This window comes from Petaurus breviceps, unplaced genomic scaffold (genome assembly GCF_028583685.1).
Source record: "Petaurus breviceps papuanus isolate PSGF00001 unplaced genomic scaffold, PetGlider_PUasm1.0 456, whole genome shotgun sequence".
Lineage (NCBI taxonomy): Eukaryota > Metazoa > Chordata > Mammalia > Diprotodontia > Petauridae > Petaurus > Petaurus breviceps.
Genome location: NW_027186343.1, coordinates 896,067 through 914,018, shown reverse-complemented (window position 1 = coordinate 914,018; position 17,952 = coordinate 896,067). Strand labels below are relative to the sequence as shown.

The window sequence follows — 17,952 nt, the reverse complement described above, 5'->3', positions numbered from 1 at the left end:
AGGTCCTCCTGACTTCAGGGCAGGTGCTCTATTCACTGCTCCACCTAACCGCCCCCCCCCCCCAAAGATAGTTTATAAGGTGTAATCGGTCATAGTTTGTGCTCTGTGAACTGATTTCTTTGTGAAGACACCTGGATCCATGTTAAAAAACTGTACAACTTGGCTTCTGTTGCAGGGAGAGCTGTCTCCCCCTCACTCTAAGCTGAGTGTCTCTGGAGGGCTGATGAGGGATACACCTTGGTACTTTGCCGTCTTGTATTTTTCTTGTATAGATTGTAAGGCTTGCTGTGGCGCTCTAAGGAAGGTCTGATAGAGGTCCATTAGACATGGCTTAAGACTTTTCAAGGTGTATCCTGTTTTTTTGGATTAAAGACTCTGGCCAGCTTTTCCCAGTGATTGTGTAGAGTGCTATATGAAAGGCAGCTCCGGAGATGACTGACGGTAAATATTTCAAGTATGGGTCAGCATCCATTAAACTCAGCTCTCCCAGAAACATGGCCAGACTTTCCACTCTAGAATTGACCTGCTGCTGATGTAGGAAATACTGAGCGAGAAAATGGTTGACGGTTGGAGCTGCAAGGTCAAAAGCGAGCACTTTCAGCAGCAGCTGCTCCATTCTCAACACCTCCTTTTTAGTGTGCTCCTTATCTGTGAGGTACAGAACCTCGGCCACGCTTGGGGGGTAGATTTCCTCAAACTTGGAGGCGAGGAGCAGGGCGGCAGTGCCCAGCAGCTGAAGCTCCCCCTGGAACGGTGACTTGGAGAGGAATCTATCGATGTAGTTCACAGCCAAGTGCAAAGTCTCATTCTGGAGCCTGGTTTCCTCCCCCGCCATCACCAGCCAGTCCACCAAGGCAGCCCGCGTGCCCTTGGTTACGCCTGGCTGCTTCTCCATGTAACCCGCTGCAGGCTTATACCAAAACTCCATTTCCCTGAGGTACAGATGGATGTCTTCATGGTATTCGGGGACTTCATTGACATTTGCTGGCTTTTCTTCTGGTTCCAGTAGCATAGACATGTCCATAGTAAGGGGCGCAAAACTGGCATCCTTTGGATAATCAGGGAGTACCAAAGGTCGTCTTGTCTCTGGCAGCCAAGCACCCTCAGACTCCAACTTTCTAGGGACCGGAAGCTTCTTTGCATTCTCCCCAACTCGTTCATTCCCGCAATCGTTGAAAGCAGCCTGCTGACGGATGGTATTCCAGGGCCCGACATCACCCTGCTCATCATGAACAGAAATAGCGCTGAGAGAAGCAGCCAGCCCCAGACCCCTGGGCTTCAGACGATGCAGGACGAGACTATGACGCGGGACCCTCACCAAGGCCAGCCCGCTGCAAGTCCTGATGACTTTGGCACGGCGGCCGCGCCCATCTGGATGGATGTCCTCTTTTCTGTGGTCTGCGTGGGGGTCCCGGGGCAGCATGGCTCAGGGTCTCCGGTCCCACGGGGTTAGCCTTCGGGGCTCCTTCAGCAGCTGTGTTCCGTGGACTTTCAGTCCCCCAAAGGAAAGCTGTGGGAGCTGAATGATCCGACCCTTTTATAGGAAGTAGCCCCACCTCCGATTTACCTTGGAAAGGTGTGAATTCCCCTCGACTGAATCCTCTGGTGCTCTGCCACTGAGGCAAGTTAACACCTTCAGGTGGCAGCCACCCCGAGGCACTCCAAGTTCACACGTTTGTCTGACTCCTCAGAGTGAGGCTGGTGACTGCACAGCCCTACCTCAAAGCCAAGTCCTGGTAGCATCTTCCTGAAGTCCTGGTCCGCTTTGAGAAGGAATGATAGACCACAACCTGTGAGCTGCCCGAACGCCGACCCAGCTGGCCAGTTTCAGTTGGGCAACTCAGCCTCCCCTCCTTTCCCCTCTCCTCTTTCCCCCCTTCCCCTCTCTTCTTCTTTCCTCCCCTCATTTTCCCTCTCTCCTCTCTTCTCTTTCCTCCCAAAATGGGGTATCACATCCTTAGCTAAGGGTGTTCCGCCCAAAGGAAGGAAATTTTGATGACTGAAACCTACCTAGTAATCTTGGGGTTTACTGGATAGATTTCTCTCTCAGAAGACCATGCCTTAAACCCAGTTCACTCTGGATCTCATTGATCGGACAGCAAAAGGTGCTCAAGCACCACCTAACGTTACTTTTTGGGCCCTCCTGTCTCAGTGAAAGTCAGTAGTAACTGCTTCTCTTTTGGCCAGCAACCCTAAGGGTCTTTCCCTCCCAGTGTGATTTTTTTTTAATTAAAGCTTCCATCCCTTGACATACTTCTTCAACACATCTATTCACTGACTTGCCTCACTCAAAGTGAGAACTCGGAAAGACCTTAGCTTAAAAAGAGCAAGGTTTCCCATTGCATCCTGGGTGATCGCCAGTCGTCCTGACTGATATCTGGTCACTGGACCCATATGGCTCTGGAGGAGAAAGTAAGGCTGGTGACTTTGCCCAGCCTTCCCTCAAATCAAATTCAATTGCAAGTCGCAAAGTCAGGGTTGACTGAATCTAAACTTCACAGAACAGAACAAATCCCTTTGGGGGCCACGCTTGAGTGAGGACCTTGAGGCCACAGGTTCCTCACTCCTGGCCTCTGTATTGGATGGATGATTAGACTTGGATTCAGGAAGCAGTGATTTCTCCGTTGTCACCTTGTGATTCATTTACTTCCTCTGAGTTTCAAACTCCTTATGTATAAAATAGGATAAACTACTAATATTGCTTTATTCACAGGGCTATTGTGGTAGTGAGGTCCAGGTCATTTTCCAGGTGAAAGGAAAGAGACGGGAGTCTGGGTGGACTGGGATACTGAAAAAGGCTGAACAAAAATGTATTGCTGTAAAACAAGGTGCATTTAAGGGAATGGAAGAGACAATAGTAGCTGGATTAGGTACCACTGGGTGTTGGGGGATTACTCAGGCATTAACAGTGCAAAGACATCATTTGAAAAAAATAAATAAACTGGCTTCCCATGAGCACCTAGTTTTTTGTAAGAGTATTGCAGGAAGACCTAGATGGAATATTGATAGTACCTTGATCTCTGAGACAGTTAATGAGGTTCAATACATTCCACGGCTTTCTTAGATAATGGGTATTGGGGCTTAGAGGGTGGAGGCCCTCCTTTAGTTTTGATAGTTACAGGCACAGCATATTTTAACAGTCCTACAGAAGATGTAGCCCACAGAGATTCAGGGTTGTTAGAAGGAAGAGGGCATGAGAAGACAGTTCCCCTTACTTCTTAATGAGATATGGCAGGGCACTACTGGAGAGCGTCTTCAGCAGAGGTAGGGGAGTGAATCCCAAGTCATTCTGTAAGCTACTTTACGTTCCTATTGGCATTCTCTTTCATTTCAAGGGGAAGGTGAGAACATGCCACTGTCTAACTAAAGAATGTTCATAGAAGGGGTGGCTAGGTGGCGAAGTGAGTAAGAGCTCCAGCCCCAGGCAGGGGACCTGGGATCAGTTCTGGCCTCAGATACTTGTAATGGGAATGTAAATTTTTAAGATCTTCCCTGCCCCTAGGCTAAAGTGCACCTGGAGCCTGGGGTGGGAGGCTTGTTTTTTCAGTAGATACTTTTTGATTGGCCAGTGGGTACAGAAGGTTTTTACATCCTCTGAGCCAGGAGCAGGCTATATAAACCCTGATTTGAGGCTTTGTTTTGGGGCTCACTTTGAGAAGTGTTCTGTGATTTGATCTGGATTCTGTGAAGCCGTTGTACAGAGGCCCCCCCCCCCATTTTGAAAAACCCAGATGTTGAAACCCAGATGTTGATTGGGTATGGATGTAATAGTTGGACAGTTTGGAAATCTGTCTACTTGATCTGTTTCTGTCTTGATAATTCTGTCTGTATACTTTGAAGTTTGGGGTGCTGGCCTTTTTCCCCTGAACTAGGTAAACGATACATATTTGACCGATTAAAGTAAGCTTGTTAACCCATTTTGAGTTGCTTTCCTATATCAAAGCAGATCTAAGAACCTGTGTTGGCAGACACCCTGGAGTGCTTGCTGCTACAATGCTTAACACCCACACACACACACACACACACACACACACAAAAACTGGCAGTGTAACCTTGTGCAAGTTACTTAACACCAATTACTTTAAAAAAATGTCATAGAATACTGTCCCCTAGACTTACAAATGTTCCCAGAAATACCCTCTTATCCTGAACCACCCAATTCTGCCTAATGATGAGAAGAAAAGGAGAAACAAAGGAGGAATATATATATATATGTATATATATCATATATATGTATATATATCATATGTATATATATGATACTCCTTAAGCTCAAGCCCGTGTGTGTGTGTGTGTGTGTGTGTGTGTGTTCTACTCTTATTTGACCAGTTCCTATGAAAGTAAGAACAGTTTACCCTAGTCCTTTGTGGTTTGTAAATTCTTTGTGTGCTCTGATTTTATGAGTTAATAAGTCACCCCTCCATTTCTTTTCTTTTCTTCCCTACTCTATCACTTCCTGCTGCCATTCTTTTCTTCTTTTTAACATGATCAAAATATAAAAAAATATCATTCCCAGACCCCTGTCTAATTTATGTGTCTCTATAATACCTGATATTAAATTCATCCCAAAGAATGCTAGTATTGCCTTCCCCTCCCCCCCATTAACATGTAAACAACTCACCTTTAAAAATGTCCCCTCCAAAAAAGCCAGCTGTGTGACCTTGGGCAAGTCACTTAACTCCAAATGCCCTACCTTACTCTCTTCCCCCCCCCAAATAATAAATAAATAAAAATGGCCCCTCCATTTGCTCCTTCGTATCTATCTTTTCCCCCCTCTTTATTCCTGTATTTATATTGGAATGTTTGTCCTCAGAAAGGTCTTTTCATTAGGAAATGATGAAAATCCTGTATTTCATCAAAGTCTTTTACTTTCCCAGTAGGATTATACTAAATTTTACTGGTAATTTATTGTCACAATATGATAGTCATAATGATAGCCTCAAGCCTATATCTTTGACTTGTTAGAATAATGTATTGCATTCTCTCCATGCCCTTGGGGTTGTAGTTGCTAAATATTATGTGAGCCTCACAATTTTTCTGGTACTTGAACTCTTTCTTTCTGGCTACTGCAAGTATTTTTCCTTTGATTTGGAAATCATGGATTTTACCTATAACTAACATTCCAGGAATTTTTTTTAAAGAAGGCAACAAGTGGATTTTTTTCCTCCTATTTATACTTTATCTTCTATTTCTAATAGGTCCAAATTATTTTCTTAAAATACCATATCTGGGTTCATATGTCTCATGTAGTTCCATGGTTCTTAAATTATCTCTCCTCAAAATATTTTCCAGGTCATTATTGATAAATCTCATATTTTCTTCTATTTATTCAAACATTTGTCTTCATTTAAATATTTTTGTTGTCTCGTGGGGTCATTAACTTTTATTTGGTCTATTCTAATTTTCAAGGAGTCTTTTTAACCTAAGTATGGTTTTGTGCTTATTTTGTATACTAAACTACTGATTTACCTTCTAATCTTTATGAGAAATGCTGGCAGTTTGGTTTCCACAGATTCTATAGGAGCAATGGTGTTTACATGCAAGAAGGCATAAAATCTGTAAAGAGGGGCCTGAGCTAGGCTGACTCAGACCAGTTGGGGGATGGTCACTGACTTTTCATGAACTCCAAAGCTTAATGGACAGGTTGGGAGAGTTGTAACCCAGAAAAGCTGGAGCCAATCCCAGCTCTGAAGGGAGGAAGAGCAGCAAAGTCAAATGAAACAAGCATAAAAAGGGTTTGCCTGAGGTGGCTAGGTGGCACAGTGAATAGAGCACTGGCCCTGAAGTCAGGAGGACCTGAGTTCAAATCCAGCCTCAGACACTTTACACTTAATAGCCGTGTGACCTTGGGCAAGTCACTTAACCCCAATTACCCTGCCCTCCCATTTCCAAAAAGCAAAAAAAAAAGGGGGGGGGGGCTTGTGTTTGTCTGATTTTTTGTAGTCTTTTTCAGGAGGCTATTCATTTATTCATTACAGAATAAATGTAAAATAAAGATCATGAAACTTCCTGGATCCCCAACAAGCATGCTTATTTCCTAGATAGAGCACAAATCTTTATCTATAACATCTTTTCTCCATATGTCTAATTTATTTTCCAGTTCTTTACCCTAACATTTTCTTTTCATTTTTAATATCAGTTTAAGTTAAACACACACACACACACACACACACACATTGCTTCATTTCTCAGAATTTCAAGAGCTCTTGTGTCCAAGCTCTGGTTTGTCTTGAGGTCATTTTTTAGTTGTTTTTTTTTTAATTCAATTTTCCCTTCTGGGGAAATTTTGTTTTTGGCATTCTAATCAGCATAAATGTATAAAATCAGTATTAAAGACTTACATAGCTAGACTCTCTAAAATTCTAATGGTTCTGTAGTGGACTGGAATTGATTCAGTCATCCTTTCTGGGATCCTTCTACTGCATTCTTTGGAGTGATGTATTCATTAATGATCACCAGGGCATAGGTGCTGTGAGAGTTGGCTATTTTCCTGCATTTATCTCTAATTTTTGAAGTTGTGTTTCTCTGTCTCTCTGTGTGTCTGTGTGTGTCTCTGTGTCTGTGTCTCTGTCTCTCTCTTATAAACACAGCCAGTGGACAGGGAGAAAATGAAAATAAGTGACAGAGTTGAGCGGAACACTGCTGGTCAGTCTTCTGGGGGAGACGGGATAGGTTGCTTTTTAGTTATTTTACCTACATCTTTTTTAAGGTGGCCCTATTCCCACCAATTCACTCCCCCTCACCCTTTCACAATTCTTCCTATTGGTTCCTCATCTCCCTTTAGATCATTAGTTCATTCTTTTTCCTTTTCTGCTTTTATTTGATTACATAACTCTTCCCCTATCTTTCTCCTCAGTTAAGTTAGTCAACTAAAATTCCTCTTCTTTTCCACTTTGCCTGCTCATTAATTTTTCCATTTTAATTTTTGGCATCCCTTTCCAGACAGATAGTCAGGTCTCCCTGACTCTCTTTACTATCCATCCTCCCTTTCTGTTTTCTCTAGACCATCATTCTTTCATTCATGGTCCTCACACTTTTCTAGTACCCCTCTGTTTTCTGTACTCCTCTTGGAATCAGAACTTCTGAGGTATTCATTGTGGGCACCCTCCTCCAAGAAGGTCCTTCCCTTGCTCTCTAGATATTGCCCCCTCCATGGCCTTTCCCCACTGTGCTTCATTTCCATAAATATATCATTTCAATCAATATATCAATTCCTCACCGTGATAGATTGGACAGTGACCCACAGTGTCCCTGATTATGCAGCTAACTACTGACTTTTTTTTTTTTAAGCAATCAGGGTTAAGTAACTTGCTCAAGGTTACACGGACAGTTATTTCTGGGTGTGGTGCTGAGTATCTGAGCCGGGACTTGATCCAGGTCATTCCGACACTGGAGCCTGTGCTCTTACTCACTGTGCCACCTGGCCGCCCCTAAGCAATTGGGGTTAAGTAACTTGCTCAAGGTTACACGGCCAGGTGTTTCTGGGTGGGTGCTAAGTGTCTGAGGCCAGGATTCGATCTCCAGGTAATTCCAACACTGGAGCCGGTGCTCTTACTCGCTGTGCTACCTGGCCGCCCCTAACTACTGACTTTTTACCTTTCCTTGGTCACCTTCCTTACCCGACTGTCTCAAAGACTCTCCCCTCACTTTGTGTCCTCACCCTCTTCCAGGTGCTGGTCACCCCCAGCCTGATACAATATAAATGTTCTCTCCACTTATCAAATCTCCATAGATAGTGGCTAGCACAAGGCTTCTGTTTCTCTTCTCAGAACATCTCTTCATTCCTAGGAGCATTCATCAGTGCCATTCTCTCTCACCTCCAAAACAAAGTTTCCTCCTTCCTCTCATTTTTCCAATCCTTAACCTGCCTTCTCCCTGATTCCCCAACAGGCTTTCCTCTTTTTGAGAAAGCATAGGAGTCCCTTTTCCCCTCATTGTCAGTTCTCATCTTGATTAGGGCACATCACACACTCCCTTCCATCTTCATCTTCCCTTTCCCCCTCTCAACCTCCCCATTTTCAAATTCTCATTTTTTTAGTTAGTAAAACAAAAACTTTGATTCACCTGAAGGTGATTGCCTGGATGTTCATTATAGAATGCTCCAGACCCAGATCTCCCTTATTACCTCCACTTATCTTCCACCTTCACCCCTGTCTCCTTGTGTACATTTAGAAAAAAAAAAGATTCTTACTGGTGTCTCTGCTATCATAATTGTTGCTTTCCTTGTCTGTTGCCGTGGTTTTGCCCAACTTGCATTTATGTTATATTAACTTTTCAAGAAGCAAATATTTTCTTTGGGTCTAGTTTTCTTTCTTTCTTAAGGTGTTCCAAATGTCTTTTTTTTCTATTATTGAACATCCATGTTTTTAAATTTATGCTTAAACTAAAATTTGTAGGACAGTACAACTTGGGCAGCAATTTGATCACCATCGCTCTGTGGAACACATTATTCCATTCCCTCTAATATTTTTCTGGTGGGCATTGAATAATTTTAGGTTATTAAAATTTTCTTTTATTGCATTTATAATTCCTTCTCCAGGTTGCCTGCAGAGTTTATTGTTTTTTTTAACCAGGATATTTCTTAGAGTCTTGTGTATTTTTATGGAGGTGATCTACGGATTCTTTTGAATGACATCTTGTTTTTTATCTTCAAGAATGCTTAGGAGTTTTTTTTTTTGGTAGGATTTTGTACACCATCACGTTCACGTTATTTGACTTATTAGGTTTTTCTAGGAGATCAGTAATTCTCAGGTTGTCTTTATATATCCTGTCTTTGAGATAAGTGTTTTGCTTGTAGAAAAAGTGTGTTTTCTTTTCATGTTATTGCCTTTTGTATATCTTTTCTAGGTTGGTTTGCACTTATGCACATTTGTATTCTCAAATACAAATTTCTTCTCTCGATTCTTTTGTGAGACCTACGTGGATTAAAGTTTGTTTTTTTCATTACCTCAATTTTTTTATACTCTATAAACCATAAATTCTGCTCTCACAATTCTGACTTCTCTTTTGAATCACAGAGGAACAATGTATCTGGGTCCCATGCTCTCTTCAAACTCCACAGGGTGCTCTGCCCCTGATGAGGCAGAGATTGAACTGTTTTCTTTAGTTTTGTAATATTTATTTAGAGATTCTTAAACTGGTTTAACAGATCTATAGGCCATATTTCCTTCTGGTATTAATAATATCTTCCTAGGGGTGGCTAAGCGGCGCAGTAACTATTTGTGTGACTTTGGGCAAGTCACTTAACCCCAATTGCCCTGCCTTCCTCCCTCCAAAAAGCAAAAAACAAAACAAAATAATATCTTCCTTGTTGGCTCATCTTCTTATTTTTGAGTTCTTTAAGTTTTGTGCTTCCTGAGATTACTGGTAATGTTATTTTTTTCCTTGTATTTTCCCCTATTATTCACTTTATGACTCCCCACCACCATCACCACCTTCACCTTGATAGAAGTTTCCTGGAAGGCTGGACTTTAAGCATCTCAGGTTTGCCAGTCTAGGTTTTTGGCCCCAACTGACCTTTTTTTTTTTTTTTTAATATTGTGTTCTTTTATTTAAGCTTCATGAAGTATCACAAATAGCCCTACATAAGTTGTCATGCCTGTTTCCTCTTTTCTCTAGCAAAGTAGTACAGAACATTACCACCCTATCGGTATCCTAGCCTGGGATAAGTTCTGTCATTTTCAATTTGGGTCACTGTAAAAATGGGAGGAAGTGGGGGTCAGGATGTGGAGCTAACCTCTATGACAACCAGGACACATAACTGGGTCTATTTTCTTTGTTTATCTGCTCTATGCAGTGTATAACACTAATTCTGTGCAGACTATCCCGCACAACAAATTCCTGCAATTTGGAGTTTGGATCTACGCAGCACTAGAAAGAAGGAGAAGGGCTGGAAAACAAGGAAGAGGAGAGCACCATGAATGGTGATTGAGTAGACTGTGGACGGAAGGCCAGAGTGGAAAGTGGCTACTTTTCCCTGGAGAAGACTAAGTAGGACTTGAAGGCAGAAGAGCAGCAGTTAGCAGCACCACCATGCCCTCCCAGCCCCAGCATCCCCAATAACAGGAGATCCCAGGTAATTGAAAAATTTGAGGCCTTGGATATTGAGAAGGCTGAGCACATGAAGACCAACTTGTCAGCTGGCCCCGTGCTGTCTAGTGACATTCCTCAGGGCCGAAGTGAGAAGAGAGTTTTCCCCAGGAAGCGGGACTGTGCCACAGAAGTTATCACCTCCACCGTTGGCTCCCTCCCAGATGTTTCTGCTTCTCCCTTGTCTCCGTACGGAAGAGCCAAGTCACTGCATAGAAGGTCCACAGAGTCCTCCATGATGCCTGACCTGCTGAACTTCAAGAAAGGCTGGCTGACCAAGCAGTATGAGGACAGCCAGTGGAAGAAACACTGGATTATCCTGGAGGATCAAAACCTGAGATATTACAGGGATTCAGTAGCTGAGGAGGCGGCTGATTTGGATGGTGAGATTGACCTGTCTTGCTGCTGCGATGTCACTGAATATCCAGTCCAGAGAAACTATGGCTTCCATATCCACACAAAAGAAGAAGAGTTCACTCTTTCTGCCATGACTTCTGGAATTCGATGGAATTGGATCCAGACCATCATGAAACATGTGCACCCAACCACTGCCCCAGATGTCACTAGCTCATTGCCAGAAGAGAAGAATAAAACCAACTCTTCCTTTGAGACCTGCCCAAAGTCAAGTGAGAAACAGGATATGGACCAAGCTGAGTTGGACCCTGAGCAGAAAAGGAGTCCTCACGGGAAAGGAGGTGAGAGGGATGTTCTAAAACCTTTGACTGGGCTGAATTTCACCCTATCCAGCAAGCCCTCACTCAGGAAAGGGCCAATGCCACAGATTCCTCTAAGACCTGAGAACCTGGGAGTTCAGAAATGGAACTAATGGACCTGGAGAAGGAGCATGCACGGCAGAGAGAAGAGTGGCATAAGCGCTTTGAGATGATTGATTCTGTTGATGGGCCTAGTGCAGATGACACTAGCTTGAGGATGGAGGTGGACAGGAAGTGGCCACAGAGCTGAAGCCACAGAATGTCCATGTGGAGACTACTCCTCTCCATGAGGAAAAACAAGCAGATCTAGAAAGAAGCCTCAGATCTCTTAGAACAGAACTGACTTCTCCAGGATTAGCTAAAGGTGGCTTTGGGTTGGGAGCAGAGCGCCAGGGAGGGCTACGTGTTGCAGGCAACATGTGAATGAGTGTTTGCTGCTATGGAAGAGACACATCGGAAGAAAATAGAAGATCTACAGAGGCAGCACCAGCGGGAACTGGAGAAACTACGGGAGGAGAAAGATAGCCTGTTAACAGAGGAAACGGCGGCTACAACATCAACAATTGAGGCCATGAAGAATGCTCATTGGGACGAAATGGAGTGAGAGCTGGAGAAGACACATCGCTCTCAGAACAGCAGTGTCAATTCAGACATTGAAGCCCTTCGGAGGCAGTACCTGAAAGAGTTGCAATCAGTCCAGCGGGAGCTGGAAGTCCTTCCAGAACAGTACTCTCAGAAGTGCTTGGGAAACGCTCATTTGGCTCAAGCCTTGGAGGCGTAAAGACAGGCCCTTCTCCAGTGCCAGAGAGAAAACCAGGAGCTCAATGCACACAATCAGGAATTAAATAACCACCTGGCTGCAGAGATCACTTGGTTACAAATGCTACTGACTGGGGAGGGTGGTGGAGAGGCTGCTGGTTCGCCTCTCACACAGGGCAAGGATGCTTATGAATTAGGTCTTATTGCGGGTCAAGGGATCAGAAATACAGTACCTGAAACAAGAAATCAGCTCTCTCAAGGATGAGCTGCTGAGGGACAAGAAGTATGCTAGTGATATGTACAAAGATATCCACACAGAGTTGAGTGTTGTGAAGGCCAAGGCAGAGTGTGATATAAGCAGGTTGAAAGAGCAGGTAACAGCAGCTACAGAAGCACTGGGTGAAAAGTCTCCTGAAAATACCACAGTGCCAGGATACGACATCATGAAATCTAAAAGCAATGCTGACTATCTGAAGAAAGACAGACCCAGTGTTAGCCGTCAGTTAAGGAATATCGGGTCAAAGTCCGTAACTGAGCAGGTCTCACGGGATAACTGAAACGAACCAGATTCCAGGTTCCCTGCCGGAGTCTGAAGGAAGGCCTGACCGGGCAAGAACGTCTGAAGCTCTTTGAATCCAGGGACTTGAAGAAAGACTAGTTCTATCCCATTCAACTTGAACACACATCCCACCTGGCTTGCAGCAGCACAACACAAGTGCTGATTTTTGTCTGTACTGTATTTTATTAATATTATTGTTGTTGTTTGTTATTATTGTCATCATTAACTGTATGGATGGATAAGAGACTGATTTATGGATTGTAGTTCACACCACTTCCTGCTGTGTTAATTCCTTCAACTCCTCCCTCCCAACACCTTATTCAATCTTTCCTTCCACTGTAGTCTAGAATTAGTAAATGATTTGGGGGGGGGGGGGAGGAAGGCGAACAATCTAATTTCCCTCCCATTCTAGCAGCCTGTATTAGGATTCTTTACTTTTACTGTAACTCATTACCAGACTAAGTGTCAGTATTAAGGCTCAGCAGCCTATTGATAACCTAGCTCTGTCTTACCAAATGTATTGGTATGGAAACAGGGCCCAGTTGGCGTATCTAGCTCTGCTGCTAACTGGCAGTGGTCTGGTGCTCATGGGCACGTTGAGCCCAGTTCGCCAGGAGTTAGTCTTAACTCTCATTTCTCTGAGGTAAAGCCTAAGGACATTCTGTTTCTGCCTAAATTTACAGCACTGACCTACTGGATGGAAATTAGAAGGGGAGTTGGAGAAAAGAGGTGGTTTGTACTCCTGATTCTTCCACCCTTGCTGTCCACTCTGATAAAAGATTTTTCGGGGGGTGGGGAGGAGTGGGGAGTGGAAATGATGGCATTTTGTACTCCTTCTACTAATGCAGCTTAGAACCACACATCCCAGAATATTGTGGCAAAGTACTACAACAGAACTGTTGAAACTGATCATTCCTAATTCTTTTTTATTTTTTTTTAATTAAATATTGCACAAAAAGATGTCACTTCAATTCATACTATTCTGGGTTCACTTCCATGATTTCCAGAAGCCATGATCACACAATCAAAATCACTACTTAAAAAGAATCTTGTAAATCCCTTTTACTTCAGTCCTAGTTTCTCATGAGAGCACTTCATTATTTTAGAAGTTCACATCATTCTTTCAATAACTTCCCACATAGAGTTGATGAGATTTTATGACTTTGCCAAGGCTGAAGATCCAGGGGACTGATAATCTGCCAAGCTTTCCCACCCCAGATTTTACATATAATTATTATTATTCATTTTAAAGCAAAATATCTTCCATGCCCCATTGGACTCGCTAATGTAGCAGGAAGGGGTGGAGCTAGAGGGAGTGGAAGCCAAACTAGAGTTCCTGTGGTGACTGGTGGCAGCAGCAGAAGAGGCAGCAGCAGCTATGGAAGCCAAGGTGGAGGTGGAGCCATGAGCCCCTTTTATATGAGCCAGCCAGAATTTCTGCTAAGGACTCCTGCTGAGGACTGCCAGGGACCAGAACTGTGGGAGCTGAAACTGCTGGGAGTATGCTTCCTGGACACTGAGCAGTTGACGTGAGTGAGGAGAGGAGGACCTTTGCCTGAGGTAGCCTGTTATGTTTTAAAGGCTTGAGAATGTGGATGTTTACTACATTAACTATGTGTGCCAACTTCATAACTACTGTGATGGCTTTGACTTTCTGGTTTTGGGACTCAGTTATTTGGTATTGTAATAAATGTTCTAGCTTTATCCCCTATATAGAGAGCCTGGTATATTATGTGATTAATAACCACAGCAGTATATTTATAATTGCCATAGGCATTGTGAATATTGCATTGTTGATACTGCCATCAAAACTGAACCCCAGAAGAAAGAACTCAAACACACAGATTTGGGTACAAAAATACATTTCACGAAACAGGGAAATAGAAGAGGAAGGAGAAAAAGCAGAAGGGGGAAGGAAGGTAGATGTGGGAGTGATTAGTCTTATTCACAACAGAATAAATGATGCAGAAAAATACTTACTTCGACGGGGGTGAAGAATCAGAAACTAAAGGGATGTCCATCAACTGGGGAATGACTAAACAAGTCATGGTATATGAATGTGCTGAAATATAACTACGTTGTAAGAAAGTGTGAAGGTGACAGTTTCAGAGATACCTGGAGAGATTGGTGAACAAGACAAAGTGAACAGACCAACTCAAAACTTTATGCAATGACAAAGAAAAGGAACTCCAAAAGACTGAGGAACTCTGATGGATAAAATGACCAACCATGATACCAGACTAGAAATGATGAAATACTATATGCATTTCCTGATAGAGATGGAAAAATCACAATCCAGAAGACTTTTTCTGACATGAACAATTTACTAATCTTAGAATTTTCCTTAGAATTGTTAGTGATTTGCATTACTGATTACAGATGTGGAAGATAATTATCATGATTGCCCATAGTTTGTATTTCTTCCCCTGAAAATTGCCTGTCCATACTTCTTTACATACCTGAATATAAAATGTATCCATTTTCCTGGATGTGAAACCTTTAACAGGGAAACTCTGCCGAGGGTTTTCCCAGTTAATTGTTCCATTTCCATTTTAGCTGCATTGAAATTTTTTTTCAATGTTAAGAAAATGGTTCTTTTTATTTTCTGTAATACTCCCTATGCTTCATTTGGTGATGAACTCATCCCCTATCCAAACTGAAAAGCATATCTTCTTCATTGTTATTCCAATATATTTGAAGGGGCTTCTTATATCTAAGTCATGTATCCTTCAGGGTTAATCTTGCTATAGTGTGAGATGTTGGTCTATACCTAGCATTTGCCAGACAGCTTTCCAATTTTTCTATTATTTTATGGTGACTAGTAAAACCTTTCCCCATAGTTAGGGTCTTCAGATGGATTTATTATGTTTTGACTTTATTATTTACTTATTTACTAAGGTTACTATACTCACTTTGAAAAAAATATGCTATGTACCTGATCTACTCAATTTCTCAAGCTCCAAGCTATTCCTTTTCCAGAAATGCAGAACTGGGGTATTTGAGGCAGAATTTGAACCCATAGTCCTGATTCTAAACCCAGTGCCCTATCTGTTACATTTAGTGCCTTCCTCTACCATGTTCTGAATATGAATTTCAATGAAAAGTGAGTAAACTGGTCACATATTTTAGCCTACTAACTCTAAGACTTAGAACCCATGAAACAGATCAGATAACTTTTCTGTTGCAAACTTTTTACAAATATTGCCTCATTTGTTCCTCATATTAACCCTAAGAGGAATTCGTTGTTCTTATACCTATTCTACAGATGTGGAAAGTCAGGCAGGAAGAGGTTAAGGGACTTGCCCAGGCTCACACAGGTACTAAGTATTAGTCTTGGGGTCTTGGGGTTCCAGGCACAGCAAACTGTCCACTGTGTCATTTCGCTGATTAAAGAAATCATTGTAGAAAAAAATGTCCAACAAATATAAAAAAAAATTTATGCCATGACATTGAGTGTCATCAAAAGAACAGGGAAAAAGTGAGTACTAATCAATTAGTAAATGGATGAAAAAATTATGGTATTTAAATGCTAACAAATAGTATTAAAGAGTATTGACAAACAGGATTACAAAGAAAAATTTATTATATTGATAGCAGTTTTTGAACAGTATGAAATTTGGGATGTCTACCAAAGTCTATCCTGCAGCAAAAGGCCTTCCCTCATTACTTAGTTTCATAAGTTTTACTTTCAGCATAACTTCTCCAATGTATAATCATGCATGAGCTTTACATAAAAAGCTTTCTTTCCCACATGAACATGCTAGTAATCTCCATCTTTCAGAGAAACACAGATCCCCATTTAGCAAATTCATAAGGTTTCTCTCCAGGAAGAAACTTCTGATGTAAAGGAAGAGATGATCTCTGGTTGAAGGCCTTCCCCTGTTGTGTCCATATAATATATCTCCCCAGGTGAATTTTCTGCCATTAAACAAGCTCTGTATTCCATTTGAAAGCCTTTCCTCATTCATTCTGGTAATAAAATTTCTATCTAATAGGAATTCTCTGAGGGGAAATAAAGAATAATTGCCCTTATACATTCGTAAGATTTCTTTCCAGTGTGGCATCTCTGACACAAGAAGACTGAAGTTTTTTTTGGAAAACCTATTCACATTGATTACTTCCAAAAGGTTTCCCTTGAGTGCAGATTCTCTGATGTAGAGAAAGAGTGGAATTTTTTGGTGAAAGTGTTTCCACACTGTTCTCAACCATAAGATTTCCTGCCAGTGTTAATTCTCTGATATAAACAGTGGAATTTTGTCTGAAAGTCTTTCCGTGTTGATTGAATTCATAACCTTTCTATCTAGTGTGGATTCTCAGATGGCTAGCAAGAGTGGACCTTTTTGTGAAAGCCTTTCCACAATGATTACATTCATAAGGTTTCTCTCCAGTATAAATTCTCTGATGTTCATGAAGACTGTATTTCACACTGAAAGTCTTTCCACATTGATTACATCTGTAAGATTTCTTTCCATTATGGATTTTCTGATGTGTCAAAAGATTGGCATTCTGTGTGAAAACTTTACCACAGAGATTACATTCATATGGTTTCTCTCCAGTGTGGATTCTCTGATGTATCAAAAGATTGGAATTTTGTATGAAAGCCTTTCCACACTGATTACATACATATGGTTTCTCTCCAGTGTGGATTCTCAGATGCACAGCAAGACCAGAGTTCTGTTGGAAAGCCTTTCCGCACTGATTACATTTATAAGGTTTCTCTCTAGTGTGGATCCTCTGGTGGTTAACAAGATGGGCTCTATATGCTAAAGCCTTTCCACACTGATTACATTCAAAAGGTTTCTCCCCAGTGTGGATTTTCTGATGTATAGCAAGAGTGGATTTTTTTGTAAAAGTCTTTCCACACTGATTACAAGCATAAGCTTTCTCTCCAGCATGGATTCTCTGATGAAAATAAAGAGTCAACCTTTTTGGGAAAGTCTTTCCACATTGATTACAGTCATAAGGTTTTTCTCCAGTGTGAATTCTTTGATGAATAGCAAGAGTGGACTTTGTTCTGAAAGCATTTCCACATTGATTACACTGATAAGGCTTCTCTCCAGTGTGGATTTTTTGATGTGTAAAAAGATTGTTGTTCTGTGTGAAAGTCTTTCCACACTGATTACATTCATAAGGTTTCTCTCTAGTGTGGATTTTCTTATGTGTCAAAAGATTGTTGTTCTGTGTGAAAGCCTTTCCACACTGATTACATTTATATGGTTTCTCTCCACTGTGGATTCTCTGATGTATACCAAGACCAGACCTATTTGTGAAAGCCTGTCTACATAGATTACATTCATAAGGTTTCCCTGCAATGTGAATTTTATGATGTTCTTTGAGTTTTGAGTTCTTGATAAAGGTCTTCCTACTTTCATTTCCTGTACGAAGCATTCCTCCAGTATAACTTTTCTGATGTCTAATGATGTCTGAACTCAAGCTGAAGGTCATTTCCTATTGGTTACCTTGATACCTTTGCATTTCAGGAGGCTTCTCAGAAGAATGATGAAACCATTCTTTTTAGTAAAACATTTCCTGTCTTCACTATATTGAAAACAGTCATTTCCTGGGGTTATTTTCTTACATTGAATTAGGACTGAATGTTGGTGGAAACCTTTTCTATCTTTATCAAACTCACAGAGATTATTTAAATTTTTCTGCATCTTGATGTCCCAGTCACAGATTTCTCTCAAATTGAAGTCACAGGGACCATCACTCACAAATCTTTGCTGGTGAGATTCTTTCACAAAAATGCTCAGCTTTAAAGGAAACTTGTTCACTTCAAATCTGGTCTCTGCATCTGAAAGAAATAAAGAAATATATATATATATATATATA

The 17,952-nt window shown here is 41.7% G+C and overlaps 1 protein-coding gene and 2 pseudogenes across 1 annotated transcript in view; 1 reads left to right on the top strand and 2 right to left on the bottom strand.

Moving 5' to 3' along the window:
* Positions 1 to 192: 192 nt before the first annotated feature.
* LOC138171710 (cyclin-A2 pseudogene) lies at positions 193 to 1,423 on the bottom strand (annotated as a pseudogene).
* LOC138171709 (myosin phosphatase Rho-interacting protein-like) lies at positions 1,422 to 12,828 on the top strand (annotated as a pseudogene).
* A 2,857-nt stretch (positions 12,829 to 15,685) lies between these two features.
* The window catches only part of LOC138171698 (zinc finger protein ZFP2-like), a 6,558-nt gene continuing 4,291 nt past the window's right edge, over positions 15,686 to 17,952 (bottom strand). Inside the window, 2 exon segments of the mRNA XM_069101342.1 lie at positions 15,686 to 17,618; positions 17,621 to 17,914. Of these exon segments, the coding sequence (XP_068957443.1) occupies positions 16,417 to 17,618; positions 17,621 to 17,914 (1,496 nt within the window). The 3' untranslated portion in view covers positions 15,686 to 16,416.